Source organism: Podarcis vaucheri (genome assembly GCF_965113315.1).
Source record: "Podarcis vaucheri genome assembly, chromosome: Z".
Classification (NCBI taxonomy): domain Eukaryota; kingdom Metazoa; phylum Chordata; class Lepidosauria; order Squamata; family Lacertidae; genus Podarcis; species Podarcis vaucheri.
This window is the reverse complement of record NC_138758.1, coordinates 41,924,593-41,948,899: the sequence shown is the minus strand read 5'-3', so window position 1 is coordinate 41,948,899 and position 24,307 is coordinate 41,924,593. Positions and strand designations below refer to the sequence as shown.

Here is a 24,307-nt window from a genome sequence, read left to right as displayed (position 1 = left end):
GTGTTCATAGCCCTGCTAGTTTATGATGTCACTGTCCTATGTTCATTATATGATGATTACCAACCAGCAAATCCTACCTTAATCTTTTTATCAGGCCACCTGTTTCAATCTGTTCTCTTTTCTCCCAAGGATGAACAATGGCGTGGAAAAGCACGCCGAGAGCAGCTGCAGCACCATGAGGATCGGCTCAAGGTACCACAACAGTTCTAGGTTCCCAGCCTTTGAGTGGGGCAGGGGGCTAATATTTCCAGTTATTGTGGGGGTCATAGTTTTCCTTGATAGTATGTACACCTTTTCCCCGCAACGGGGTGTGCTCCTGTTGTTCGGTCCCAGCTCCTGCCCACTTAGCAGTTTGAAAGCATGTCAAAGTGCAAGTAGATAAATAGGTACCACTCCAGCGGGAAGGTAAACGGTGTTTCTGTGCGCTGCTCTGGTTTCGTCAGAAGTGGCTTAGTCATGCTGGCCACATGACTCAGAAAAACTGTCTGCGGACAAACGTCAGCTCCCTTGGCCTGTAAAGTGAGATGAGTCATCTGCAACTGGACCTAACAGTCAGGGGTACCTTTACCTTTACTTTTATGCACCCCTTTATTGATATAGCACAGAATTATCTAATAAACCAGTCAGTTAACTCAGTGTGTTCTTTAAGGCTCAGCTTCGTCAGTGCATGTCAATGCAAGTGGAGGTGTTAATTAAAGGAAAGCAGCAGACAGAGGGCACCCTCCATAGCCTGAAGAGGCAAGTTGATGCATTGGATGAACTAGTTAGCAGTACTTCAACAGACTCGCAGTTTCCTTCCTTGAACTCCTCAGGGTTAACTGACTCTCTGCATGATGAGTCAATTCTCACAATGAACCAGGTAAGTTTCCACATTGATTTGGATTTACTGCTTCTGTGTAGGAGAGAGCCTTTCTATTTTCATTCATTTTAAAGTATACCCTGCCTTTTGATCAAGTGATGATCAGTGGCTTACACCAGAAAAAAATAGCACATGGCTCTTGCTGGTGTCAGGGTCCAGAGTGACCTCCTTTGCCTCCTTACCCCTCCCAGAACAGCTGTTGAAGCAGTTCTTTCTGGCTGGAGGCAACTAGTAGAAAACTTTCTCCCCGTGTATTGGATTTGCTTGAATATCAGAAACTAATTCTCTGTGGTCTGAATATGCATTGATTTTTCACATGCATATTTTCTAAAAAATTTGGAGCTTAATTGTATGTTGGTTTTTAACAGGATTTTGTGATAGCTTTGTGTTACAATGTGTGCCCCTCCATGCATAACCTGATACTTCAACATTTCATCTCACTGAGGCTGTTTCTCCCAAACTACACCCACCTGTCCCCCATCTGATGTCAGCTGTGGGGCAGGTGGAGATGTGGCTAGATAGACTGTGGAACTGATCCCTGCAGAAAGCAGTCCTGTCAGTCTTATGCTCAGCACTCGGGGAGCACTGAGCACATGACTTGCAAAGTGCTTTCCAAATGCCCTGACAATCACCTGGCTGCTGGGCGCTGGGAAAGCACTGCACAAGGGACATCCCAACCATCTATCAAAGTTGCCCCATAAGGGCTGATAAGGATCTGGCCCATTGAGCCAAACAGGCTTTTCACTCTTGATTCTTTCTCCTATTTGTGTTTCTGCTCAGATTTTTTGTTTAGCATTTCTTTAAATTCCTTAGTATCCTTTCTCTCCTATTTGTTTCTACTTAATCACTCTAGTTTGTATTTTGCTTTTTTCATTACCTCTTTGCTGTTGGCTCTTCTTGCCCTCTGTCCCTGTTTTGTGAGATGGCTGCAATCACCAAAGCTAAAATAAAATGCATGTTACAATGGTTAAGAAAAAGCCTCCCAGATGGCTGCCTTGGAATAAACTGCCATGGATCTCTTTCAAGTCCTTTTAGTAGACTCTCCAGTAACAGGCTTTCTCTGCAGAGCCAATTGCCTAGACTATAACAAGTTTGCTTCTAGTTATATCCTTTTACTGAACCACCTTGTTAGCAGTTTATATTTTGTAAGGGTTTTCAGCACAGAGTTTAACACAGGAGGAAGGGACTGGGAGATGTACTACTTTGAGCAATGAATTTATTCACTTTGAATGTTCTGACCTGCTTATCTTGAATAAAAGTTTTGTGTATCCTTTCTTTTTATATTTTACCAAATATCTTAGCGTGCTGTAAGTCTTACAATAATATAATCAAAATAATAATCATAGGGATTATGCTGCTGCTATTATCCATATCCCAGAAGCAAGTCAAGGGCTCTTGCAATGTGTTGTCTTCTCAGTTTTTTTGCTCATTGAATGGGGACATCTTTTCTAGTTTTCTAGATCTCCTTCCAGGACATCAACAGGTATTTCAACACAACCTCCAGGTATTCATCAGTACAAGGCATAATCCCAGCAGGTAAGAGTGGTGGGGTGATAACAGTGGAATGTGTGGAATTGATCAGTAAATGTTAAAATTTAGACTGAAATATAAACACAATTTCTAGGGCAATGTGACTGTGGCCCTCCATTGGTCTGTGGCATAGCCATTGGTCAGGCGTAATGGGAACTTAAGTCCAGCAACTCCTGGAGGGCCACAGATTAGCCACCTCATTCAAGGGAGTATGTAGTTCTTATTTCTAAGTATGACACTTTTTTTTTGGAAAGTCTAGCATCTGTGTAATCAGCCTTCCTCCATGTAACTCGGGGGGCGGGGGGGGGGGAGTTACAACTCACACCTATATCTTGCATCAAACACTGAGGCCATGCTCATGATTTAGGGCACTTATGCTTACAGCTTTTAATTGCTAATGGCAGCCTTCCCCATCCTGGTGCTCTCGGTCTGTTTTGTACAACTCTGCGTAGCCCCAGGTTGGGGTAGGGTAACCTGTGGAGAGCAGTGCATGAGGTTCTTTTACATCTTCAGTAGGGCATTCCAGAACCTTAAGTGGGATCCAAGTCTGTTCCCTGTTCTGGAGCAGGAAAAGCTCACAAAAGCAGGGGGAGGGGGAGACACCACTCCAAGGTCACATCTTGCCACAGGAAAATGAAGAGGACATAATTGCCCTCATCTGACTGTTCCTCCATAGCTCCTCCAGATTTGCAGTCTCCTGGCTGTTGTTCTTACAAGCACATAATTAAGATTACACCCCCACTGAGTGATGAGCAGGACTCTTTAAAGTCTCCAAATCATGGAATTCTGCCCATGGTCTCCTGGCAGCAGTTTTGCCTTCAAGCAATGGCACATCAGCCCTGAATAAAGAGCACCTGGGTTGGACCAGGCAGAGGACCTCTCCCACCTAATCTGAGGTGTTAGGTGCCAGGGAGCTATCAGAGAACCTGAAGACATTTTCAGTCTCTCAGGACTATCTTTCCCCCCTAGATTTTATCTCCAGCATTGTTGGTCAAGCCCACATACAGACCACAATTTAATTATAGCACCTCTGCCCTGGATGAGGTCACAACAGCAGTTCCCAATGGAGTAAAGGTCTGCCTAAGCCTATAACAGTACCCTTCACAGAGTTTGACAGGGTGCGTAATGTTGAATGAACCAACCTTCCAAAAGGCAAAGCATTTCTGGGTGGCATAATCCCCACTGCTCCCTAGTGGACCATTATCATCTCTTTAGACCTCATCTGTTTCTAGAGTGGCCTCCTTGCTGTAGTGATCTTTACTTCTCCCTGCTGCACATTGTGTTGGATTCATTATTTTTCTATAGTCATAAAGGCTATGTGGTGGGTTGCCTTGCTTTTCTAGTACTGTACATTGTGGGGAAAGCTAGGTAGCCCCTTCCACTGGAGAGCATCAGTTGGATTGAACCCTATCTTGTCACCTAGAGGGAGGTGCTCTTGCCAGCCTTCTGGACTGCCCTTCCTAGATGCAGAGAATAATTAATTCATGGTAAGCAGCTCCCCTTTTCCTAGCTCTGCTAGCAGTTAGGAAGGTAACAGCTTACCCAGAACCTGAGGCAACACACTACCTCAGTTTACTTCCAGCCAGACCAGCATCACCTTTCATGCTTAAGAAATTACTTCTGCTAAAAAGTTAACTGAAAATTCTTTGTTAATCAATCAGTAAATTGGTGATTGTAACCTTGCTTGCCATTTGCAGCAAGCATATTTTACAGTAATCACTGAAGTTGTTTATTATTATTATTATTATTATTATTATTATTATTATTATTATTATTATTATAGGTAAGCAGTGAAATGCAGCTGTATTGGTGCAGCCCGTGCCAATAGCCTGGCTTTGAAGGCATCAGAAGACTACCTCATTGGTTTCCAAGTCCCTGTTAACATTCCTAAAGACATTTTAGGTGTGAGCTCAGGTGTTTTTATTACGTATGCACACTTACTTGAATTTTTATTTCTATGCAGCACTTCTGCAATGCAAGCTAGAGTGTAGCATTTGCAGTATTGAAAGATACAGCCATTGATGTCTGCATCCTTTTGTTTGTGGGGTAGGGGTGCGTGCATTTATTTATATGTGGGTGAATGGGCATAAGCTTTTTAAGCATTTTTAGTGAAAATTTGTATTCTGTTGATTTTTTTTTACAAAAATAAATATTCCCTCCCCCCCCCAAAAAAAATACACCTTGCGTTTTCTTCTGCTTTCTATAAACATAAATATTTAGTGACTGGTTGTTCCACCAGGTTCCTATGCATATCTAGGATCTTACAAGGCAGGGATGGGGAACCTCAGGCCAAAAAGCAAAGTACAGCCTTCCTAGGCTGCTTTATGTATCTAGTCCTTGGGTAGATACCCTTGTGTCATGCATTCTTTGCCTGCATGGTGTGTTTGTGTAGAAATATCAACCTGTGCACAGCTGGAATGTTGCCTACTTTACAAATGCAATGGATGTGACTTTTTGAAACCAGCGCCATCCAGGTTGCCTGTAAGGGATCAAGGCTCTCTGAAAAATGTTGCCCACCTAAGGGATTTGAATGTGTCCTAGATTTTGCAGCAATAACTGCTTCCATATTTCCACCAGAAGTAAATTTACTCCCCACTATGAAGGAGGTATTTAAAGTATGGGGGTTGTCTCCATCTACCTACTTAGAAGATGCAGGGTCATGTGACTTAACTTTTATACAGACTGGCTGTCTCACCTCATGTCCCCTCCTCACCCCCCCCAACAGAGCTTTTTCTCAGTTTATGCACATAAGTTTTGTCTCAGCTCTTAATTCTGTTGCAGTTTACCTCAAATAGTACTTTATTCTAATTCCTGCTTAAACTCTTAAAATAAAAAGTAACTTTCTCCTCTATTTCTCTCTCTTTTTCCACTCCCATTCTGTGATCTAGGACTGCAGTGGATTCTGCCACAGCAAATGGCTGTTGTCCATTTGAGCTACTGTGGAAAATTAGCATAAACTTTATTAACATAGCAGAAGCTGACGTTTGTTCACTAGGGGTTGTTGTAAGTTGACTCATTGGAAGTAACATGACGTTACTTAGGTTTACTAATTTCAGTGGTGCCTCCCATTTGAATAAAAGGGTGAAATACAAAACAACCCTTAGCTATTTTTTACTGGTCTGAATGTTGAGATCCACCACACATACTTGAAACTTAAGCAATGCTGCACTTACAAAAATGAAGTGAGCCCCCTTTACCTAACAATAATAAAACATGTGCTTTTCAAGATCAGTTTTTCTTCCATCAAACTGATTATGCAACTTCACAATTCTTCAGTGATATTCTCCAATGAACTTTAATGATTAAGACTGACGAGATCCAAGAGCAAGTAGAACCAGAAAGTTCAAAAGCAAAGCTCAAGAGGGAGAACTGTACTTTCCACCATTCCAAATCTAGGGCTAGGTAATGCTGCATTGGGTGGGATTTTCAACACCATTCCACCATGTGTGAGGATTGCCCCTGTTAAAATGGGAACTTGATTTTTTTCTAACAGTTGCCTCTATTTGGAGAGCCTACCTTTCAGCCAAGATTAATCCACAGAAATGTACATTTGTGATAAATGAGTGTTTTCTAGCAGCCTTTCTGGTTGTTGCCTGTTTACAGCAATAAGGTTTTAGGCTCTTCCCTACAGGAGGTTTAGATAAAAAAGATCTGCAACTAGACTTGAGGACTGGTTGATGGTGAAGCAGCACATCTGTTGGTCTTAACATTCCGTGCTTTAACTTAAGTGTTCTGCAAAAGGATTTAAAGTCTAAAGGCAAGCATGCCGATTGTGCTTCAGCTACATAGGTATGTAGCAGCTCACCTAGAATGATGGCGGGGGTTTTTGCTTTCACACTACCATAAATATTCATAGAGAGCAGGCTAGGGAGGATTAAGTTTGATACATTATACAATAAAGCCATCTATCACCTTCTGTGACAAATATTACACGAGTCTAGAACCTTCACACATGGAATAATATAGCAAAACTACAGCAACTGTGGTCTAGTGGGTTCATATAAAAAGGGATACTTGCTTCATGTGACCCACAATCCACACCCTCTTGAGTGCACATTTTCAAAGAACGACCACTGTCATTTATCTAGATACAGGTACTTTATTTACAAATATTTAGATAATAGCATTGTTACAATAAATGAGTACAGCAGCCCAAATAAGTCCTGTCACAGAAACAAAGACCTACTGTAACTTATAATTTGGAGGATATAAGGGGGGGGGGTATTGCACCACCAACAAGCTGCAGAAAGTGATTGCCTTTGCCCAAACTTAAAATTGTATATCAACTGGTCATGGTCCCCGGGCAAAAACCCCACATGGTGCAATCCAAGCTGCATCTTTTGTAATACCCATCTATTTTAAGAATCTTAGGTTGGGGGGGAGAAACCTATCCAGAGCCAAACAAAAAGGAAACACACAAAGGGACAGTGTACACATTATCCAAACACTTAAAATCATCTGCACATTCCAGTTTTGGCTTTTATTTAACATTGACTGTACAGTATGCTGGTTATCACCCTTTGCTTTTACATAGTTGAACATGGCCTTGCTTAGTGTCTTTACAGGGCTAAAAACAAAAAAACCTATGCTATATTTGAAGCATTGCAGTCAATATAGTGAAACATAGTGAAACATAGTGAAGCCCAATCAAGCTTAACCCATTTGTTGCCCTCTTTTTCTTTTAAATAGCAGGTTGTTATGGAAGAGTTACAGTACAGTTGAGATTGTTTATATATGTGGTGGCTCCAACCCAAGTAGACAGACAGGTCTACATATACACAATTGCTCTGAATTACTTCTCTCAAAGTTCTTTGCAACCACAGCATGGAGGAAGAACTGAGGAGGAGCAGAAATTAAGCCTATGTCAACTGTAGTGTCAAATGCCACGGTATGGTTCAAAATCCCTAGAGTGTAAAATGCTTGACAGTCCAGTTGAGAATATATCTTTTCATAAAAGTGTAAGATGTCCAACAGCCCATCCTTCCTATACAATAAGGCAGGAAATGAAGCTGGATTAATGCAAAAAGTCTTCCCAAAGAGAGAGGAAAAGTTTATTAGCACACCAGCAATTGCACAAGACCAGGAATATTAAACAAAAGCAGCAATAGGCTGACGACAGTGCCAAGATAGGACAGATACTATTACACTGGGGTAGGTGTTCTTTTGCACTGTGTCAGGAACCAGCTTCCTAAGCACAACCTCCAAATGCCAACACCACGGAATCAAGCCAATGGTCAGTGAACTGCAGTTACTAAAGCTGGGGGTGATGTGGTCATTATTAGGTTGAACTGTACAGACCAATATATTACCTATTCTAGTGCCAGTAAATCAGTTTGTTTTTATTTCATTAAGATCATATACACAGAATGTACTTTTTAAAGTGTTAGCTCTGTTCCTTCAAAATTTATACATATTTACGTTCTGTTAACAAGGGCCACAAAAGGTAAAAATGGTAAGGAGAAGGAAGAGGTGGGTGGCATCAAGCTACAGAGCACAAGCACAAGATAGATACTTGCCATGTGGGAGGCCAAGATGGATGAAGGCTAACACTCCTGCAATGAGTGCTCCCACGCCGCCGCCGCCACCACCACCACCAACTGCATAATAGGGAATCCTTCCCACTAAAACAGGAATCTTATGCAGGATTCCACTCTAATCATGTAGGTTGTTTCACAGCAAATCAACTTTTTTTTGTTACTAAAAAGGACAGATCCAGACCACTTGCAGACTGCGAGGAAAGGCTGAAGCTAGTAAAGTTAAATTTTACAAGAGACAAAGCCCTGCAGAAAGAGAAAGAATAATAAAAATCATGAGGTCCAACCATCAGTGCTCTGTTTTGTAAATCATGTATTGGTGACACCTATTCACAAGGACTGGGGTGGGGGGAGACTTCTAGATTTACCATGCAGGGAGAGGGTATGACTCTACTTGCCTTTGATAACCTGATTACATCTAAGTTTCTCTTATTTATTTTTTAGCAGTTTAGTGCTGTGTTAAACTGTTGCCTCAGGAGTTTTAATTAAACCCAGTAAGATGGACAGAGGAAACTGAAGCAGCCAAAAGCACTGCTCCTAACAGAGGTGAAAGGTCAGAAACAGAGCCAAGAAGTGAGGTCACTAGCAGCCACAGCCTTCTCTCTGCGGCTGGGGTTCACTGGTTAGTCGGCCACCCTGTGGAGCTGAAGGCTTATGTTGTACACCAGATTCTGCAGCATTTAGATCCAGGCTCCCGTCTTGGATGTTCTGATAGATTTTCTTGGCAGCCTCTAGGAATGCATCCTCAACATTCTCTCCTCTGATAAAAGGGAAAGCAGCAATATTAACTTAGAATGTATATAGAAAGCCTGTTGCACAAAGAATTTCACATACCCACCATTAACTATCCAGGAGCAATGTAGCACAGAGCTTCTACCCTTGTTTCCATTCATATTTCATAGGTATTAAGGTTGCACAACCCATCTATTTTAGCCGCCACCGCTATGGAAACATCAACAGAACATCTTGCAATCGCCATTTTCTGTGCTTCAGATATTCTGCATCAGCAGCCCTAGTGTCTTCATAGCACACATCAGGATGGTGTGGATTCCTGCACGCCTTCCTGCCACATGTCCCAACTAACCCCAGATTACTCTTCTCACTTTTACATGGGGCAAGGAAAGCAGATGCAAGAGGATTCTCAGTTGGTACATCCCACTTCAGATTAATGGAGCCAGCTGAGGATGCTCTGCCTGAAGGCCCCCCAACTCCTGTAGTCAATGTTGCTTTTTACATCTGTTCCATGGAGCACTTCAATTCCACCATGCACTACCTTGCTTTAGAGCAAGAATTTCTAGTTCACAGGGCAGAAATTCCTGAAAAGTTCATGAGTCTAAGATCCCAAAACATCAAATGATTGATAAATTATGTTTAACTTAATGGAGCAAATTGCAGTGAAACTATGGCTCACACACTCCTTCCCTCCTCTCCTCTGGCACAGCCACAGGGAGATTTGAAAGCCTCCTTTTAAAAAAGGAAAGCTCAGTTTTAGCATGGCACCCAAACTCTAAACTGCAATTAAGATTAACTATTCCCTGTTTGAAACAAACATGGTTTGAAGATGGTTTGTTTCAATAAAGTGCAGTTAAATTAAAGCAGTTTGCTTGATACAAAGACAAACGAAAGTTAAAAACCTGAAACAAAACTTCCACTCTCTTCCTCGAGGCCATGCCAAAAGAGGAATGTGTGAGTCCAAAGCTCACTCTAGCTCCTTCCCATCATGATAAACCATGGTTTTTTGTGACATCTGAACACAACTGTTATATTATCTTTTTTGAATTGCTGTGGTTGGCAACAGCAGGGTAGGGGTTAGGCCAGTGTGGACATTCTCAGTCAAACCCCTGAACATGCCAGAATTGCTTCTTACTGTCAACAAGGAACAGAAATAATATTCCTCTTGTTTCCCCAACACCAAAGCCACCTTATGGGGCTTAGCTAAGCTTCTATGCCCTCACTATAATGTATATTAGTACAGTGGTACCTCAGGTTAAGTACTTAATTCATTCTGGAGGTCCATACTTAACCTGAAACTGTTCTTAACCTGAAGCATCACTTTAGCTAATGGGGCCTTCCGCTGCCGCCGCACAATTTCTGTTCTCATCCTGAAGCAAAGTTCTTAACCCGAGGTACTATTTCTGGGTTAGCGGAGCCTGTAATCTGAAGCGTATGTAACCTGAAGCGTATGTAACCCGAGGTACCACTATTCTAATGAGCAAAAGTCAGACATGTGACACTGATGAACACAGCAACTAATGTAAGGAAGTAAACAGCTAATTAGCAACTGAGTGAAGAATTACACTGGACAAAGGGGTAAGCAATACCTAATGCTTTTCCAGGAAAAGAGCAAGTAGTGACAGCAAGATTGGAAAGGTACCAAGGGGGTATAATTGCTCAAGCTACAGATCAAAGTAGCTACAGGTACTAAAAATCAAAGTACCCCTCAAAGCAGATTATGGATGAATCCTCATAAGCAATTTTGGTTTCAAGAAATCAAGACTCAGTACTTACGTTTTAGCACTCGCTTCAAGAAACAGCAATCCTGTTTAGAAACAAAATACAACTTTAGCATAGGCAGGAATAGCAAGTGCCCCATACCAAACCTCACAGGTAAGAGTTCCCAAAGAACTCCAGGGTCAGTAGTTTGTTTAACCAGATCTGTGAGTGAAACAACTCAGGCCCTGAATCGCTGAGGTCTCCCCGCTCCCCAAAACGGCTTCTGGGAGTTATCATGGCCTAGAATCCAACCTATACACTCACAGCACTGGAATAGCAACACCCACCATTCTCTTCAGCAAACTGTTTGGCTTCTTCATATGTCACATCCCTCTGCGCTTCCAGATCCGCTTTATTTCCTATAAGGATTATCACCTGCATCCGGAATAAGGCACAAAAAGATTGCTGATAAACTGGCAGTCCCTGTTGAAGGCAAGAGGTCAACAGCTGCATGCTAGTCCTACTCCCTAGGCTCCAGCATCCTGCAGCTGCCACTTTAGCCCTCCTGTGACACGCCTGAGTAGAGCTGGTAAAGATAATCCTTTTATGCAAGGCTATACAGATCAGGAAAACCAAAATCAAATGCTGCCAGAACTTTAAGCGTGAATGTTAAGTGACACTTCAGCTTCTTATTACTGCAGGGCCATTCAGATTCAAGAAAGGCTATTAGGAAATAAAATAGTCACACTAATGAGGAAGTGAACCTGGCTAGCTAGAACTAACTTCTGTGGAGAACAGAACCAAATCAGGAACAGATGTATTCAAATCACTTGATGCTACACAGGGTGGAAGGAAACCAACTTCAACTGCAGAGATAGGGTGGTATTTAGCCTCAAAAAAAAAAAAAAAAGAAAGAAAAAAGAACAACAAAAAACCCAAACCAAATCATATGTGTCCTTCTGTTAAAAAAATAATTTAGATCAAGTCTTACTGACTACAGTGGTGACTTAAATCGATTTGGCTGGTTGGCTCTTTCCCAATAATTTTTCTTCTCTCCTTAATGACTCTTGCCATTACCTTCACATTGTACTCCTTCTGGCAGCAATTATGTTCATTTATAATTTTGGGGAAATTATACTTCATAAGATGACAACCAGCAGCAGCTTATGCAACAGGGTGGCAATTTAGCCTTGTGTTCTGATTCCATGCTTTAGGACAAGGCCTTTTAATCAGAGCCACAACCTTCGCTTTAACAATTTAATCACTGGTAGCAAATTTAAAGCCAGTTCAGTGTGGATGAGCGTTAATGGCACCCTTGATTTCAAACCAACCCCATTTTGATGTGTTGATGTAATGGGAAATAAAAAATAAATTAAAAGGTAGTTTTTCCTTTTGGCAAGTACTGTAGTAGTTTAAGTGGTAACTTTGTGTCTTTATCAACAAATTGCTACTTATCACACTCTCAACATCTCCCAAAGATATCAAAATAGGTCATATTTGTTTGATTTTAAATGTAAACAACGAAAAGGCAGATGTTCAAAGGATGTTTGACAGCCCTACATTTAATGCAACCATTTTTAAACAGCCAAACTCACAGTATTTGGATTAGTTAGGTTTCTTGCATCTGTCAGCCAGCTGCTTAGATGGTTATACGTGCTTCTTCTGCAGAAGACAGAAAAGGCAAAACTAAGTACTTATAGGGTCACACCAGCATAATATGTCAGTTTATTTCCTATTACACTTTGAGGATGGTACTGGACACAATAGGAACATGTTACTTCCAATTTAGGCAATTGAATTGAGCTGTTAACAGAGATTCTTGCTTGTTTTTCATTTCCCTGATTTTCAACGGGAAATCTGTTAAGACAAAATGTTGCAAAAATCTCCTCTTAAAGAGCTATTGTCTGGAGGGTGGGGTCGGGGAGAACACTGATCTTATGTGTCTGGGGAGCATACACATATGCAAGATACAGAAAGGTGAAGTATTGTTTGCTAGGGTTTGCAATGATCTGAAAAACCATTCTCTTCTCTTGTAGGATTAATCAATGTGCCTCATTCCCAAGCTTGCTCTGTATCATTTCCAAAATTAGAATAGTTAAACTTAGTTTAGAAACCTCTGGTTTCAATTCACCCTACTGTAAAGGCAGTAAAATATCAATCCCATAACTAGACTCCATAATTTATTTGTTTAGTAGCCCAACACAGAGCTGACAAATACTCCCAACTTCTTGCACTTAGCAACAGGCTTCATGTCCTATTTAAGATAGACTAAAATAGGACTAAAATAGTCATATTTTTTTCCATGGGGCACTCAGTTCAGTTCCATGACACCATACAGGAAGCTAGATGCACAGGAGATAGTGATGTATTCCCAAAACAGATGCTCCTGATGAGCCAATGTGTCTCTGTCCCACTTACTAGCAAAGAACCTTTGGCAAGCTACCAAAGCCCAGAAACTCAACAACCCCAGATACTTGACTTTTAAGAATATTGCTCTTCCTTCTCCAGACTGTTGTTCCTGGGCATGGCCAAAAAAGAGAGAAGTGTTTACAGGTATTACATAACATTAAGGGCTAAGAAAGGAGCAGCTGTTAAAGCCGCAACCTTGGCTAAAGTTCCTCTTAAAATCAAGACAATGACTTGACACTTATATTATCCTGAAAAGATGTAATTAGGTTTGTTTGTTTTTCTAAAAAGTGACCATGCTTTAAAAACCTGTTTTGAGTCACATGCCCCTTACAGAAATATCAGCAAAAACAAACAAACAAACAAACAAAACCTTGGTGCATTGTGTTGATAAAGTCGGCAGAAAAGGCCATTCTACCACCAGCACCTTTCTCCTGCAGTACCAGAACTTGGGGTCACCTAAAGCAACAAACAGTAGATTCTGGACAGACAAGAGAATAAATGCCCTACTTTGTGCATAGCTAACCTCTGGAATTCACTTCCATAAAATGTAGTGACTGCTGCTAGTTTTGAAATGCATTAGCTAAATTTATGGAAGCAGTTGAGATGGCACCTTCATGTCCAGAGCCGAAATTCCTGGGATTCTGGGGAATATTGCTGGGGCAATAATGACAGAGAGCCACTGTGTTCATGACCTGCCTGCGGGCTTCCCAGAGACATCTGACTGGCCGTTTTTTGAGAGCAAAGATATTGATGAGAAGGAGCCCCCAACTGATCCAGGAGTGTCATTCTTGTCCTATTAAGAGCTAGGAAAGTAGTAAGTTTAACCTCAGCAGCTGCTGTATGACTGCTGTAGGTAACATAAGAGTGTACTAAGGGTGTCTATAGCACAAGAAGGCCTCTTACCTAGTAATATCGTAGACCATAAGAGCGCCTGCTGCTCCTCTGTAGTAGCTCCGTGTGACAGCCCTGAATCTCTCCTGTCCTGCTGTATCCCAGATCTGCAGCTTAATTTTTTGGCCACTAACTTCAATTATTCTTGTACCAAACTCAACACCAATTGTATGGGGACAATCTGCCATAACTGTTGCCAAAAAGGAGAGAGAGAGACAGAGAGAGAGTCAGGCGACCAGTACTTCCATTTAGAGCTCTCAATAGCAACACTGAGCATGTGCATGTAAAACTGAAAACCTGCTTAATATCAACTTCAGATTTCATCTCACCCATCCCAACAAAAAGAAAAAGGAAGGAAATCTAACTGCTGTCAAAGTTCTGTACTTCATTAACAATTTTTTAATCTTTTTTCTATATAACACTATCCCATCCCCAAGCTGTTCAGGTTCATTTTCTCATCAGGAATGAGAAAAAGACAACTGTCCTGCCAAAGACCACACTAGCTCTTGACCTCTGTTATTTGTTTTTTTAAACAAATTTAAGGTATGCCTTATTTTTAAAAATCCTGGTCAAAGATAGATAGCTGGACTTTAAGGGCTCTAGTAACTTACAGTCCAGTTAAAACCGACGCCTAAGCTGGGAAAAGTAATACTGGACCTAACTGCTGACCAGGCAGTCAATCTTAAGTAAAGCAGCACAAGGCACATAAGGGCCTCAAGGGAATGTAGAAGCTTTGTCAACCCATGATGATCTTCCAACCCCAGTTAAGACAGAGACTGAAAATAGTGTCCAACTGTAATAGTGGCACATTAAACAATTTTGCTAAGTCTCTTTGCCTCAGCCGTGCTGGACTATTCTCACAAATAGAGCCAGGCAGATCAAAGACATAAGAAAAGCCCAAATCAACTTGTGCAAGGAGGAGAGAGAAGAGGCATGCTGTGGATTACCATCTAAAATCACTTGAAGGTCAATATGTGAAGAGACTTACATTTCTTTTCTGTAAACTGGTGGAGCAAGCAAGACTTTCCTACACCCATGTCCCCTACGGGACAGGGCGGAGGGAGGGGGGAGAAAAGAAAGAAACAAGTCTTAGTAACAAGCCATGTACTATTATCACTGTGCTTGAAACTTAGCATCACAGAAGATGACTGTGCAATAATGTGTCATTCACACAGGGCCGGCCCAAAACATTTTGGCACCTGAGGCTCACCTAAACATGCATCCTCCCGACTGCCTTACTAGGAATTTTCCACATGGGTACAGCGCGTTTGAACAACACCAAGCACTCACCAGCCCTCAGGCAGCATGATCAATGGTCAGGGATGATATGACACTGAACAGCCAGTGTGATATAGTGGCCAGAGTGATGGACTAGGTCCTGGGAGAGCAGAATTCAAACCCCCACTCAGACATGAAGCTCAATGGGTGGCCTTGAGCCTGTCTCTCTCTCTTCTCTCAGTCTCCTCCTCCCCCACCCCTAAACCTACTTCACAGGACGGTTGTGAGGATTATATGAGGAAGAGGAGAATCTGTGTACACCACCTTGAGCTCATGGGATAAAAAGGTGAAGCATAAATCCAATAAATACTGTACTGAATGCGCCACTGAATCTAATGTGCATCCTAAACGTAATTTGGCAAAAAAATGTGTGCATTAGACTCAAGTAAATATTGCCCAGCCCTACTGACCACCAAAACTATCTTGACTTGCAGGGAGGGGGTGCCTCCTTTTTTACAGCCCTCATCCTGCCACCCCTGTGAATCAGAGGCTCCTTCACCGCCTGGGCACGCTGAGGACTAGCCATGTGGCTGGCGCGCTCTCCTGCCGGCCACCTTACCTGCCCAGAAGCCCGCCTTCTCTTCCTCCTCCTCTGCTTCTCCATCACCAACCACAGCCTGGACCCCTCAGGAAACCACACAGCAAAGTCACCCTGCCCTGCCCAGTGGGATTCACTGCAGCCTCCTGTGCAACAGCGTCCACCTCCGCTTCCCTCCGACAGAGGAAGCTGCCAGGCTGACTCAGCTGATCCCGCAGCAGGGCCCTGGAGTGTGGCAGCGCAAAGCAGGAGAGCAAGCATGCACCAAGAAAACAGGCCCCACAGTGCCAGCTCGCCTTTCTCTCTCTCTTGCAGTGTGGAAGTGCTGGGCCCCGCCTGTGTAGAGGAGCTGAGGCAGGTGGGAACCACGCTTTGACTCGGCTCGCTGACAAAAAGGGTATGGGGGGGCTTTTCCCTCATGGCACTTTCACTGAGGGAGAGAGGGGTTTGCTTATTATCCCCCTCTGCCTTGCTTTAGGGTGCTCAATAGAAACCTCCCCAGGAGCTGAGGAAAACAGTAACAGTTATTTCCCATCCCCACACACTTTAGATAACTCAGTGGGTTACACAGCCCACTTAACTGCGGAGAAAGTACCAGACCTACTTCTGAGTAGGTAAATCAGGATCAGCACTATGCACTGTTGTATTTACTTGAGTCTAATACACCATCAAATCTAATGCACATCCTAATTTTCGCAGTGTCATTTGGCAAAGGCATGCTTTAGACTCGAGTAAATATGTAGCCCAGCAACATTTGAAATATGCAATCCAATGGAGGCAGCAACCAAGGCAAAAATTAAGGGAATGGGCTGGAGAGGTGGGCAGAGGAAAGTCAAGAGAGTGTAGAAATGGGTGGGTAAGGAAGGAGGAGGAGGAAGAGGATGCGGCAAGGAGGAAGACACTGCTCCACAAGGTGGGTCCTCATTGTCGCTGTGTAATGCAGCGGCAATAACAAAGCAGTAGCTTGCTGATCTCCAGGTGCTCAGTGAACAGGCTAGCTGCTCTCATACATAAGTTATGAAAGTAGCAAGCCTGTTCGCCACGGCCATCCAGAAAAGGGTGGCACTTGGGAGAGGAAGAGGACGAAGAGAAGCCCCTGCCTTGCTGCCACTTTACACAGCAACTATGGCAACCCCACCATGTAAAAAGCAGCAGCAGGGCAGTGGCTGTGGCTGTGACTCTTCAAAACCACTTCTCTCAAGTGCCATCCAAGGCAGGTGCCTCACCTCACATTATTGAAGGGCCAGCTCTGTGTTCTACAGTCTACTGGTGAATAATCTCTGTGCACCAGTTGCTTGTAACACTTCACGAGTAAGAATTATAAAAGTAAATTTTAAAAAAATGAAACTGAAAGCACTGCTACAGCACTGCAACAGACAGCACTAGAACTATTAACCTCAGCATCTAGTGCAAATGTTTCTCCCCTCCATTCCCTCCACGTTTTATAAGACAGAGGATTTTTTTATTATCCTGCACTTCCTCCAAAGAGTTCAAGGTTATGAACACTCATCCATTTTCATCCTGACTGCCACTCTGCTGTCAGAGTTGAGTTGAAGAGGGAGAAACCCAGAGCCACACAGAGAGCTTACAACCAGGCAGGGAGCTGAACCTAGGCCTCTCCCAAATCTAAGACTGGCTTGTTAAACATTAATACAAGATCAGCTACTTTCAGAATAGCAGCGAGTAGTCCAACAACTAGTACACAGACACTTTAGTTCTTCCTCACTCAGAAGTAACCTAAGCCATGTCTAACGTGAGGAATGCGCAAAATATTTAAGGCTTGGTGTAAACAGCACATAAGCCATGTTGCAAGTTTAGGGCCCAATGACCTATACAATGTCAACTATAAACTCTCCCCTGCTTTATACCACCATATGACTATTTGTAGGCCAGTGGGTCATTGTGTGCCAAGCACTGAGCAAATCATAGCACAACAGCCACCGCAACTAAATGAAAGGAAATGGCTTGGAGTAACCATCTCAGTCTCCACTTCCTGACTATCAAGCACGAAGTTTTACAGGTGCTTTTACAGGTGCAGAGTGAGAAAAAGCTTTGTGCAACGGGAATTCCTTGCCCAACATGGCATACCCCCAAATGAAGTTTCCAGTGAGCTTTGCAGAGGCTGAATAGCTAACAGTCCTGCAGGCTAAGCCCCTCAGAGCAGTTTAAAACAACCAACCACAGCCATGAACTTAGTATTGCTTAACTCTGTATCTTTGAAGGCGGCTGTCATTAACTGAAATGCACTGGGCATTTCATAGTTAACTGGTTGCCAGTTAATTTCAGGGCCCAATTCAAGGTGCTCACATTGGTGTTTAAATGAATTCACTGCAAATGCCTGAAAGACCAACCCCTTTCCAATAGATCCTCTTGGGTGTTAAGCTAGGCAGAGAGGGCCTTCTTGGTAGCTCTACCATCCTCAGAAAGTGTGGGGAGTAGTGGCCCACGGCAGGCTTTTTCTGTGTCTGCCCCAAAATTGAGGAATTCCCTCCAAGTAAAAGCACATCCAGGACCATCATGATACAGGTTCGGCCATATGCTAGCAGATGTCTTTACCCTGGTGTTGACATCATAGACATCATTTTTAGGACTTGTCCTATTTTTCTAATTCGAAATTGTTTCAACCAATTGTAATAATCTATTTTTACATTGTTGTAACCCGCCCTGATGGTGAAGGATCAGTGAGAAATCAAATCAATAATAGCAATATATTTATTATCATTGTTACTTGTCCTGGAATCCAATGCGGGTTGGAAATTTTCTTCACAAATGCTTTGTTTCACAAGGACTATCATTTGATTTCCACTCCACCCCCCCCCCCCAGTGCAGCTGAGACTTCGTTCTTCCTTCAATCAGCAAGACAGTTATACTAAGAGCATATCAACAATTCAAAACAATTTTTAAAGGAAATACAAAGGTAATAAAAATTTCAACAATCCAGTAAGTATTACAACAGATATTTCAAAGTTAAAAAATACAAAATTCACGCAAGGAGGAAATTTTTTAAAGCAACAAAAGACGACTGAGCTGCTTCCGTTTTTAAGCAAAAGTTAAGAGCTACAGTTTTCTTATCTGTAGTTCTAAATAGATATAGCACTTCTTTTCATACTGCCTCCTTAGCTGCTCTTTTGAAAAGGAAGTACATAGAGATTACTGGCCTATCAGAACACCAAAGCATGCTAACAGTAGTTCAACCCTCTAACAAAAACTTACCCACCAAGTAAAACAAATGATACATACAAAGCCCTGGTTTATATTTATACTTACCAATAATGATGTACTTAAAGATGTAGGAATAGTTGTAAGGTGCAGTTGCCATGGTGGCACTAGAAAAAAAAGAGAGAGGATGTTATCACATACTATGTCAGTGGTTCCCAATTAGCTAATTACTGAGGACCCCGTATTTTTCAAAAGTCAAGCCACAGGCAATCTACTTTTGATGATTCTGATAACTCTATGGTAGTTACCTCTACCATAGCAGTGTTTTCAACAAAATGTGTAGTAGCCCCTAATAAGCAAAGGATTTTAGGTATACTAAAAAACAGACTAGGGCCAAGCGATGTCTGTTTTTCATTATTATTATATATCAGCAGCTAAACATCACATTATTCCAAAATATCACAATGTCTGAAATTGGAGATCAGGCACAGGGATGAGAGGAGAAGTCATGGGGATCAAGTGGTAGAGCTGGGGAATATTAGCTTTTCAACACTGCGGTGTATCGCCAGCCAAACAGTTTGGCGATATACCACAATGCTGAAAAAACAATATGCACTGGCCTCTACCTGCAAGACACCAGGTGAAACTTCCTCAGCTCTCACCTCAAGAGCTGAGGCAGTTTCACCCAGGCTCATGGCCTGGAACAATGCAGCTTGTTTGCGCTGCTCGGGGGGGGGGGGGGACGACGCCCCCCAAAGCTGAGACAGCCCTGGAGCTTCGGGGCTCCTTTAACTGCTCACTGCAGAGAGCAGCAACTGTGCTCCCCTCAGGTGAGCAGTTTCACAGAGCTGCCAACTTGTGGGAACCAGCAACGGGCTGGGGGCTCCTTAAATGTGTGACTGAGGCAAGGGCAGCTGAACATTCTTCAGTCTAGCAGTTTAAAGATGCAGAGGGAGGAACCTCACCCTCTCCATCATATGAGTGGGATGGCAGGTTCACTCAGCGATCTATTGCTGGTAAAACCGCTGCTGCTCCTAAGTCCCTCTGCTAGCAGCGCCTGCTGGAGGAAGGAACTTTGGGCTCCCTCCAGCGGACGCTGCTAGCAGAGGGACTCAGGAGCAGTAGCAGTTTCACCAGCGATATACCAATGAGTAAAGCAGACATCGCAGTCTGCTCCTCGGTCCTGGGCAAGGCACAACGACTTTTGCCACAGAGCCAGGCTCTGATGAAGGAGCCTGCAGTGGGGTGCCTGTTTGCGCCCCCTCTCAAAATTGTGCCTGGAACCACGGACTCCACAGATCCCCCACACTGCATCTCTGTGATCAGCTGCCCCGTTTTCCCTCAGCGTGGGGAAAGGCAGCTCAGATCAACAGTGTTATCGGCTGAGATCCTCGTGCAATATGGGCAGTGCCTTGAAATCAGTTGCTCTGCTCTCCCTCGTGCAAAGAGCGATATATTGCTGTGTATTGCCAGATCAAAATCACTACTGCGGTGTGATTTCAAAACAGATTTTGGTCAATATATTGCAAAATCACACAGTGGTAAAACAGACCAGAAAATTTGTGATATTACCATGCAAAAATGACAAAAAAATTGGTTGGGGGAGAGGCAAGGGATGTGGCTGCGGACCCCTTGGATGTATTCCGCAGACCACCAGGGGTCCCCGGACCCCTAATTGGGAACCACTGCACTAAGCCATTACCACCAATTCCCAAATTACAGTGGTACCTCAGGTTAAGTACTTAATTTGTTCCGAAGGTCTGTTCTTAACCTGAAACTATTCTTAACCTGAAGCACCACTTTAGCTAATGGGGCCTCCAGCTGCCACCGCACCGCCAGAGCACAATTTCTGTTCTCATCCTGAAGCAAAGTTCTTAACCTGAGGTACTATTTCTGAGTTAGCGGAGTCTGTAACATGAAGCATATGTAACCCGAGGTACCACTGTACATGTTTAATAGTGCAGTAGACTTAAGGTAAAGAACTACAAAATCTCAAGGTGACCGAATCCAGTTCTGCTCACATATGTTCCTAGATAAAGTTTCAAACACAGATTACAAGAGTTTGAACTTAAAAGTCATTTTTACTCCTAAAATGCTGAAATATTTTCTCTGATTACCATACTCATAGCCTTCCATAAATGTTATCACAAGTAGAGGAAAGGGGGAATTTTGGCCATCCAGATGTCATTGGACTATAAAAGTCCCATCATTCCTGACCACTGTCAACGCAGTGTGGGGTTGATGGAAGACGAAGTCCAACAACAACATCTATAGCATCCCAGGTTCCCCATCCCTGCTCAAATCCAGCACAAATAATCCACAAGTGGTCTGATGGGGAGCATATTAACTTCTCGCAAAACCCAAAGTTGCAAGGAGCACTTGGGATCCACAGTTGTGAGGTAACCCCTTTTGGGGAAAAACACTAACAGTGCAACACTTCTTTATTCTGAACAGTTAGAGCTTCTGAACAATCAGTAACAGCCCCAGCAATACTATAGCACTCAACGCTTTGAAGACCCAGGCTGCACAGAAGGTAATAAGGACATGAGCAGTCACTCAACACAACCTGCTAGCATCTGCCTATCAGAGACAGGATGAACAGTCACATCCAAGCTGGAATGATATTTTGCAGACAAAAATGGTAAACACTTTCTCTGTCGCCACTGCTCCATCTTCCACTTCCAAGAAGCAAACCTCGGGTCAACCACAGTGATGGCAGACTTCCACCACCACTGTTCTTTCCAAACAAAAGGTGATCTGCACTGTTCTGCACATTATTTTTGAAAGAGTTGATCCACAGCATAGATGCTGCACTCTACATTTTACTCCAGTCTAGATTCTACTCTGCACATTTAGTATTTGGCCTGTATCAACTGTAGCAGCCTTGCAAATAATCCATAACATTTACTAGCTTGATCATCTAAATATCTCTATTGCAGGCACTTATAAACTACATGAGAGATCAACTTTTTCAAAATCTTCTCACAGTCCAGCCACATGGAAGCAACTTTTAACACCACAGGCAACCAAATAAACAGCTATTTTACAGTTACAGATAGGTAGCCGTGTTGGTCTGCCATAGTCAAAATAAAAAAATTCTGAGGTATCTGAAGAAGGTATCTGAAGAAGTGTGCATGCGCACGAAAGCTCATACCAAGAACTAACTTAGTTGGTCTTTAAGGTGCTACTGGAAGCTATTTTACAAGGCACTATATCCCTTAACAGTAGCCAACTAAAATTATAATAGCTGCCTATAGACTTTTTTAGTCTGCTAACAGAGTCACGCAGCTTCACTACCAAGATAGCTACAGACCTAACATAGCTGCCCCTAACATACCTTTTACTCATGGGTAGCTAAACATCTTCTGGCTTTGCTTAGCCTATTACAAACTTCTCTTCATTGAAGTATTCCCTAGTCTCCTTATAGAGAGGAAAGGAACACCTGAGAATTCATTATTTTAAACACCCACAGAGAGGTTACTTGAATCAGAGAGCTTATTGGATGCTCTTTCTAACTGGTTCTTTTTGTAAACTGAATCTATTTATCTACTTAGCCACAAATAGCCTCTCTGTACAAAATTTATATTTAAGGATTCCTTCAAAAAGCCATAGTAGATTATCAGGACTAACTAGACTATCCCAGTGTAGCAACCAAGGAGTTGTATCCAACTAAGTACTACTACAGAAGGATGAGGGAACTATTTCCACAAAGAATCAAGAGCTAGCATAAATGAGATTGTAAAGTAGGCTCTACAATTTAAATCAAACAATTCTAATCAAAAGTGGTCATCTTAATACAGTGAACAGAGTTGCCATGCACATCTTTGCACTCCACTCTTGAACATTCTCTTTAGCCTGAAATGACACTTCAGTGTAAAACAGATTTGCCCCATGACCAGCCACCCTGTGAAATTTAATGTAATATTTTTTTTACAGAATGCATGTAGTGAGCAAGAAGAGAAACACTGGTGCTTCTGAGACATCAATGTACCCCACATACATCATTGCTTAAATAGATGATCTGAAATCCAGGAGAGGTAGAAAATAAAAACCAAGCCACATTTAAGATTCCCCAAGTGAGATTATTCCTATACAAGGAATTTTACTGCCCATTTTATGCTGCACTTATTTACAATTGCAGGTCTAACTGCGGTTCTACCAAGAGTGAAGAGTGAAGCAGCTACACAACTCATGCAGGGTACCAGAACAGCTTGCAAATCTCACATCTATTCTGTAATGAAAGCAGATCACAATAGCTGCTCTTGGGAAGCAGGGGTGTGTGTCTTGGTGTTTGTTTGGTAGCTTAAAAGAGCCAACCAGGAATGCCTGGGAAATTGTTGGAGAGAAACATCAAACCGCATCCCACCTTCATGTGACTCACTAATAGCAACAGTTCATTAACTAATAAGGAGATCTGCATACCTGTACAGTGGTACCTCAGGTTAAGAACTTAATTCATTCCGGAGGTCCGTACTTAACCTGAAACTGTTCTTAACCTGAAGCACCACTTTAGCTAATGGGGCCTCCTTCTGCCACTGTGCCAACAACATGCAATTTCTGTTCTCATCCTGAAGCAAAGTTCTTAACCCGAGGTACTATTTCTGGGTTAGTGGAGTCTGTAACCTGAAGCGTATGTAACCTGAGGTACCACTGTACATTGGTGTGAACAGAGGCAAACCCCGTAATTGTCATTTACTTTTCCCCACTACAAATCTGAGAAGGCAGATGGTGCATGCAGTTTGTGGTAATACGTAATGTTTGTGTGTAAGTGTGGATCACCCGTTTCTCCAGGCTGCTTCTCTCCTGGGTCACTTAAAGCTCAGGAACTTGAGATGCTCCACAGGGCTGCATCCTCCCTGTCCATAACTCCAGCAAAAGCCATCAGATTTCCTTTGTTGCCTTAATTATCTTTGCCAATCATGTTTCCCTTGGCTAGCTACAGCCATTGTTGCAAGCCTTCAAGCTAAGTATTTGTTGGGTGTTGCTTTGTGTCATCTTGGGAAGGAGAATATACAATTCTATTTTATAAAATACAAGGACTCAAATGGGTGGCATCCAACTAAGTTCTATGTAGAGGAGACCTATTGAAATTAATGGACTTGAGTCAGTCTTCTTGATTAATTTGAGAGGGGCTACTCTAACAATGTATGCTAACACTAGACACAATACAAATACTGAGGTTTTGGACCAAGAGTGCAAATCAAAGGCATAGTTGAAACTACATTCTAATGAAATCTAAGGGTTGAACTTTAAACGCATGTGATTAGCACAGGATTATACAACAGGTCACCTTATGCTTGCATTCCTTATTTATATAGCATACGCAAAACTGGTAAAGATACCTAGCCTCTAGGAGTCTGCGCACAAATATTTAACAAGTGTAAGCTTTCAACGGCCACTGACCTAGTCAGCTGTATGAATACAGCATGACTCAGGTGACCATGTGGGGATGCTACATCAAAGTTGGGTTTATTTACCTATTTATTTTATAAAGTGCTTTGAAGTTTCATTGCAATCAAGCAGTATACAAGTATTATGAAATAAATACATATTTTAGGCCACAACTATACTTATTGTGTTTCTAAGCTTACTGTCTATCCACTGTGGAACTTAAAGGAGCAGAGTTCCCAGGCACTGACCCAGAAGTACTAGGTTTCTGGAAGGTAGCTGGAACAA

At 42.6% G+C, this 24,307-nt stretch overlaps 2 protein-coding genes across 5 annotated transcripts in view; one reads left to right on the top strand and one right to left on the bottom strand.

The window, feature by feature from the left end:
• Positions 1-4,564, top strand: part of CNTRL (centriolin) — a 60,410-nt gene extending 55,846 nt beyond the window's left edge. For all 4 annotated transcript variants that reach the window (XM_082207656.1, XM_082207657.1, XM_082207658.1 and 1 more), the window contains 4 exons: positions 130-192; positions 650-859; positions 2,312-2,395; positions 4,173-4,564. In XM_082207656.1, the coding sequence (XP_082063782.1) occupies positions 130-192; positions 650-859; positions 2,312-2,386 (348 nt within the window). In that variant the 3' untranslated portion in view covers positions 2,387-2,395; positions 4,173-4,564. The remainder of the gene's footprint in view (positions 1-129; positions 193-649; positions 860-2,311; positions 2,396-4,172) is intronic.
• A 1,904-nt stretch (positions 4,565-6,468) lies between these two features.
• The window catches only part of RAB14 (RAB14, member RAS oncogene family), a 35,163-nt gene continuing 17,324 nt past the window's right edge, over positions 6,469-24,307 (bottom strand). The window contains exons 2-8 of the mRNA XM_082207772.1: positions 18,740-18,798; positions 14,645-14,698; positions 13,669-13,846; positions 11,952-12,018; positions 10,704-10,791; positions 10,432-10,462; positions 6,469-8,683 (exon numbers count right to left, since the gene is read on the bottom strand). Coding sequence (XP_082063898.1) covers positions 8,506-8,683; positions 10,432-10,462; positions 10,704-10,791; positions 11,952-12,018; positions 13,669-13,846; positions 14,645-14,698; positions 18,740-18,791 — 648 coding nt within the window. The 5' untranslated portion in view covers positions 18,792-18,798 and the 3' untranslated portion in view covers positions 6,469-8,505. The remainder of the gene's footprint in view (positions 8,684-10,431; positions 10,463-10,703; positions 10,792-11,951; positions 12,019-13,668; positions 13,847-14,644; positions 14,699-18,739; positions 18,799-24,307) is intronic.